The 5,788-nt window shown below is 41.9% G+C and overlaps 1 protein-coding gene across 1 annotated transcript; it reads left to right on the forward strand.

Annotated features, from left to right (window-relative positions):
• Nucleotides 1-1,016: 1,016 nt before the first annotated feature.
• On the forward strand, nt 1,017-5,195 carry LOC132400377 (immunoglobulin lambda-1 light chain-like). Its single transcript, XM_059981324.1, has 3 exons — nt 1,017-1,144; nt 1,233-1,583; nt 4,809-5,195. Exons 1-3 carry the CDS (start codon nt 1,096-1,098, stop codon nt 5,129-5,131), a joined length of 723 nt encoding a protein of 240 aa, XP_059837307.1. The 5' UTR covers nt 1,017-1,095; the 3' UTR covers nt 5,132-5,195.
• The last annotated feature ends 593 nt before the right edge of the window (nt 5,196-5,788 follow it).

The raw sequence follows: 5,788 nt of genomic DNA on the forward strand, positions 1-5,788 counted from the left end.
TTGTTCGTCTTTTCTCAGTTAATTCCTTCGTATTTCTGGTCAGATGCAAACCTTCTCCCCTCAGCTATTCCCGCCTGTGGCAACCTCATACCGACAGCACTTCAGCCGCTTCGTCCCATTTTCATTTATGTTGGTTTATGTGCCCGCTATGCATTTGTATGTGGTGGGGGGTGTGGAGTTTGGGGCTGTATGGAAATGTGCAAATGTCAGTGACAGTGAACCTGTGAAACTGTCATAAATTGGTAACTTTTCAAATTGCTTAAATGTTGTCACATGTACCGAGGTGCAGAGAACAAACTGTTTTGCAGGTCATTCATGCAGATCAGTTCATCAGTGCATTGAGACAGCACACGCGAGCAGAATAAAGTGTTACAGTTACAGGGAAAGTGCAGGTCAGGTAGGCAGTAAGGTGTAAGGGCATATCGACGTAGATTGTCAGGCCAAGAGTCTGTCTGATCACAGTAGGGAAACATTCAGTGATCACATAACACCGAGACAGACGCTGTCTTTGAGCCTGGTGCTATGTGCCTTTAAATCTTTTGGATCTTCTGCCCGATGGGATGGGGGAGGAGAGAGAATGTTGCGATGGATGAGGTCTTTGCCTATATTGGCTGCTTTGCCGAGACAGCGACAGTGTACACAGAATCCTTGGAGAGGAGTTGGCTTCCGTGATGTGCTGAGCTCTATGCGCAACTCTCTTTAGTTTATTTCAATTACCAGCAGAGCAGACACCATACCCAGCCGTGATGCATCCAGACACAATTCATCGATAAAAATTGCTGAGAGTCAAAGAGAGAGCGCCAGTGAGCGCTCTTTGCCGTGACATCTACGTGGTTGGACCAGGATAGGTTGTTGGTGACGTCCACTCCACTGAACTTGAATTTCTCAACACTCTCGACCTCAGCATCGTTTACATAGTTGTCCCGCCCATTTCCTGAAATCAAGATCAATTTCATTCGTGAGTAGAGATCTGCATGTATATATATTTCAGTGACTTTGCAGTCTTCCACAGTTCTTAAGGAGCAGCTTCGAAAGCCCTGAACAGGACTTGTGTCCGATAGCCTTTGACTTCTAATTCTACTTATCTGCTTCACCATGGCTGAATGGATCCTGGTTCTTGCCGCGTTTGTGTCCTCTTTGTTCAGTAAGCAGAATACTTAATTCTTTAGACTGTCCTTCATGTCGTGTTTTTTACTTAAGGGTTTTAAATAATTATTTGTTATTTTCGCCAGTTTCAAACGCGGAGATGACTTTGACTCAGCCTCCGTCCGTATCGGCGTCTCCGGGTACAACCGTGAAAATCACTTGTACCATGTCAGGGGGCAGCATCGGCAGCTATTACACGAGCTGGTACATGCAGAAACCCGGCAGCGCCCCAGTTCTTGTGTGGCATGGAAGCTCCTCGAGAGGATCGGGAATTCCAGATCGATTCACCGGTTCCACAGTCTCATCGAGCAACCAAATGCATTTAACCATCACCAACGTGCAATGGCAGGACGCCGCCGATTATTACTGTGGTGCTGGGTATACTAGTAGCCCGTACACAGTCACCTTTGGGAGAGGAACCAAACTGAATTTCAATAGTAAGTAAATATTTGTTGGGGTCTAATCACCTTTTGATTTTGTTTGGGTTTTTTTTTCGTTTGAACCTTGAAATAATATTATCAATCCTGATGCTTCGATCTGATTTACAGTCCGCCTCTCATTGTATCTTTACGATGCCGCAGGCAGAAAACTAGCACATATGCATCCTGTTTGCTTGGTAGGGTTACTTAATTTAGCTGAAATGTATCTTCAAAACAGCCTGAGTTCATTGCCATGACATTTTTAAAATAGCTTTGTGAATAGATGCTACGTGCTGCTAGTAAGTGTTTCTTAAAAGTTTCCCAGGGAACAGATGTATTCAAATATATTCCCAACAGTGAGGTTTTGCATTAGACAACCGAGTTGAAGTCGCGTTTAGAGCCCGCAAATGATCTGAATACCAATCGTTTGGAATATATTTTGTTAGTTTTTAAAAATTTATTTCGGCCAACATTACTTTATTTTTTGTGTATCGTGTTGTCCACCTTGGTCTCCTAAATCATTGTTATGTTTGACCGTCTACATGTACACAGTTGACTAACGTTACATTTATCCTGAAACCTGAACCTGAATGCGGACAAAAGCCGAGCTGTGAATGTTACCGAATTGCGATAGAGAACTTCTATTTCCTTAAATCGGTAAAACCTAGGAACAGAATTCGACCCCATGAGTCTGCTGCGTCATTTGATCATCGCTGGTATATTTTCTCTCAAGCTCATTCTCCTGACCTCTCTCCATAACCTTTGATGCCGTTGCTAAACAAGAGACTATAAACTCAGTTTTAAATTTACCCAAAGACTTGGTCTCCACAGTATCCTTTGGGAATCAATTCTACAAAATCAGCACTTTACGGTTAAATCATATTCAGCTCTTCTCTGTTCTAAAGGGCTATCCTTATATTCAAAGGATTTTCTCTCAGTTCTAGCCTCTCACACTGTAGAGGGCATCCTCCCACATCCACTCAATCTAGCTCTTTCAGTATTCGGTAGGTTAAAATGAGACTTCATCCTCCCCCCGCCACCTTTCTTTTGAAATCCAGCATGTACAGGCCCAGGGCCATCAAATGCTCCTTATACTTTAACACTTTTATTGTCAGCATCTTTCCTCTGGTCCCTCTCCAATGCCAGTACGGACATCTTTTCTTAGATATCTGGCCCAAAACTGCTTCCAATACTCTAAATCTGCTCTGGCTATTGTCTTTTAAAACATTAGCATTAAATCGTTGATTTTATATTCTGCTCATCACGAAATAAGCTGAGCTAAGCTTGGTTTTGCCTGCAAGTTATCATTTTGGGAATCCTGCAGGATGACTTTCAGGTCTCCTTGTACATCCGACTTCTTAATGCGGTCCCCGTTTAGAAGTCTGTACCTTTATTCCTTCTACCATAGTCCACGACCATACGGTTTCGCACACTGTACTCTATCTGTCAATTATTTGCTCGTTCACCTGATCCGTCAATATCATTCTGCAGACTCCTACTGCCTCAACACTGTCTACTCCTCCACCTCGCTTTGCATCATCCGCAAATGTGGCCACAAGTCCATAAATCCTGTCGTTCAGATCATTAACTTCCAGCATGAAACGTAGCAGACTCAACACCGATCCTTGCAGAACACCACTAGTCACCGGTAGCCAACCAGAACAGATTATCCTACGCTTTTTTCCAGCCAGTCGGCCAATGCTCCGTCTATGCCTGTGATAGCTTATGCTCTTATCGTGTTAAGCAGCCTGATGTGTCACACTTTGTCAATGGTCTTCTGAAAATCCAAGTCAATAACATCCACTGATTCGTATTTGTATATCCTGCCTGGTATTTTCTCAAGGAATCTCAGCAGATTTAATAACTAAATTTCCCCTTAAGGGAACCATGCTGATCACGGCTTATTTTATTGGATGCCACCAAGTACCTAGAAATTTCGTCCTTACTAATGGATTCTAGCAATCTCAATATATTTAAATTTCGATTAAACATCAGTATCTTTACTAGCAAATTGACTGACGTCAGGCTAACTGGTCCATAATATCCTGCATTTTGCGTCCATTTCTTCTCCGAATGTGGAGTAATATTTGTGAGTTTCTAGTCCTGCGGACCCATGGGCCCATTCTTGAAAGCTCGTTACTAATGCCTCTCTAATCTATCCAGCTACCGCCTGCAGAATCCTGGAGTGTAGTCCATCTAGTTTGTCGACTTATCTAACTTCAATTCTTTCAGCCTCCCAAGCTCCTTCTCCTTCGTCATAGCAACTACTATCACTTATGTTTAATTTCCTACGAAATGCTACCGTTAAACGATTTCTTTGTAAATTCTGTTCTGTAGTCTCGATATCTTATTGTGTGAATGGATTCAACTTTTCTAATTAATGAAAAAGTGATTATAAGAACCTTGACCCAGCTATCCACATCTTCTGCATTTCATAGACCTCTGAGAGTTGTTATCGGCTTTTTCTTCAGTGTGTATTACCGCGGTCCAAACAACACTTTCGGAATTAATTGAGTGACTAAAAACTAGAAAATCTAAGTATGAAACCTTAACTGGTATTATTTATGCCCATTAAAATATTTCCATTATTTTTAGCCATTCACATTCCCTCCTTTACTGAAGCAAATTGCGGCATCTCCGAGGAGAGACAAAGGCACAGGATGTCAATCAAATCCACTGCCTCATCTTTTTACGTGAATAGCTGCGACGACATTTTGGAGTTTTACCTCGCTCTTTGCCAAATCTCTTTCGGGGTTTGCTATTGGTTCTGTTTTTCACGTCTTTACGATTTTAACACCAGGGACCGTGCCAATAATCTGTCACAATATTAACTATAGAATAGTTACATCAGATTAGAACGGGGTATTATGGGATATATAAAGTATAGCTTATGTATATTGGAGAGTATCTCACGAATGGATGGGTTCTGTCCGCCATTTTTCAGAAGCCTCTCCAGCCGGATTTTGTTTTAGCATTCCATCGATTTTTTTATCTTATTGCTTTGAATTTTGCTGTTATGTAAAACATCTCCTTCCTTTACTTTGCAGCTACTTCTAATGTTCATGATGTATATTTCACTTGATGCGTTTGTGCAAGATCAAAATACATTAATGAGATTCAGTTGTGATCGGGTTCTCATGCGTTCTCACTTTTATGGTTGTAAAATCGTTGAAAAAAGACAAAGTTTAATTCTAATTTATATCAATTAATAACTCATCTCCCTGCACTTCTTTCTATCTACAGGTCCGCGAAAACCCGCCGTATCCGTCCTCCGACCGTCTGCGGAAGAAATTCGAGGACAGGGCACCGCCACCCTCGTGTGTTTAGTGAGCGGGTTTAATCCGGCCGCTGTGAATATCGAGTGGACTGTGGACGGCAGTACGAGAAGGAATGGCGTTGAGACCAGCCGGATCCAACAGGACGCGGACAACACGTTCAGTGCGAGCAGTTACCTGACTCTGCCAGCCTCAGACTGGAACTCACACGAGCGTTACTCCTGCGTAGTTAAACACGAGTCTCAGGCAACCCCATTTCAAACAAACATCGCGCGATCCAGCTGTGTGTAATACAATATGTTTAGAGGATGTTTCTTTAAAATAAAACAAACGAATTTCATGTACAGATGTTAAATTTTTGATTGTAGCTGTCACATTTCGCAACCGGGAGAAAACAGACATTGCGTCCGACTGGACGTTCGTAGATAGCATTCGGTCTGAAATAAATATCATCCATGTAATTTTATCCCACAGTAATTAAAATCTACCCGATCTGCTGTGTCGTTTTGCCTTGTACGATATGTCCGACAAGAGCATTATTTTTCAAAACTTTGCGTAGATAGTGAAGATGATCAAGATTTGGCATTCCATGAAATAGAACAGACAACGTCGCTTACACGTTGTGCTAGTTATTGGGTTTATTTTCCTCCTGAAGAAACCATATTCACTATGGCTACATCAGGACAAGTGGTGTAATTATTTGGCAACGAAAATTACATACATAGTAAAAGAAATCCTGATACTGCCTTTATTTGAACATCGTAGGCATATTCGATTTCCAGTTTTATCATTGTATTCTTCATGGAAATGGTTTTTCTACAGCTGGTCATATTCAGGGAGACAAGGGCTTGTGTACCCTGTGTCAGCAGCGGCGCCGAGCAGAGTAACACTTATTAGAGTTCAAACCAATGAAATTTTTGCTCAAGTGTGCTTCGGAACTACAGTTTT

The sequence above is a fragment of the Hypanus sabinus genome, chromosome 10 (assembly GCF_030144855.1).
Source record: "Hypanus sabinus isolate sHypSab1 chromosome 10, sHypSab1.hap1, whole genome shotgun sequence".
In the NCBI taxonomy this organism is placed as follows: domain Eukaryota; kingdom Metazoa; phylum Chordata; class Chondrichthyes; order Myliobatiformes; family Dasyatidae; genus Hypanus; species Hypanus sabinus.

Bases quoted from the DNA above. Each gene is read 5' to 3' on its own strand.
- LOC132400377 (XM_059981324.1), top strand. From the start codon at position 1,096: ATGGCTGAATGGATCCTGGTTCTTGCCGCGTTTGTGTCCTCTTTGTTC. The intron at 1,145-1,232 runs GTAAGCAGAATA...TATTTTCGCCAG, and splicing joins GTTTGTGTCCTCTTTGTTCA to TTTCAAACGCGGAGATGACT. The intron at 1,584-4,808 runs GTAAGTAAATAT...TTCTATCTACAG, and splicing joins AACCAAACTGAATTTCAATA to GTCCGCGAAAACCCGCCGTA.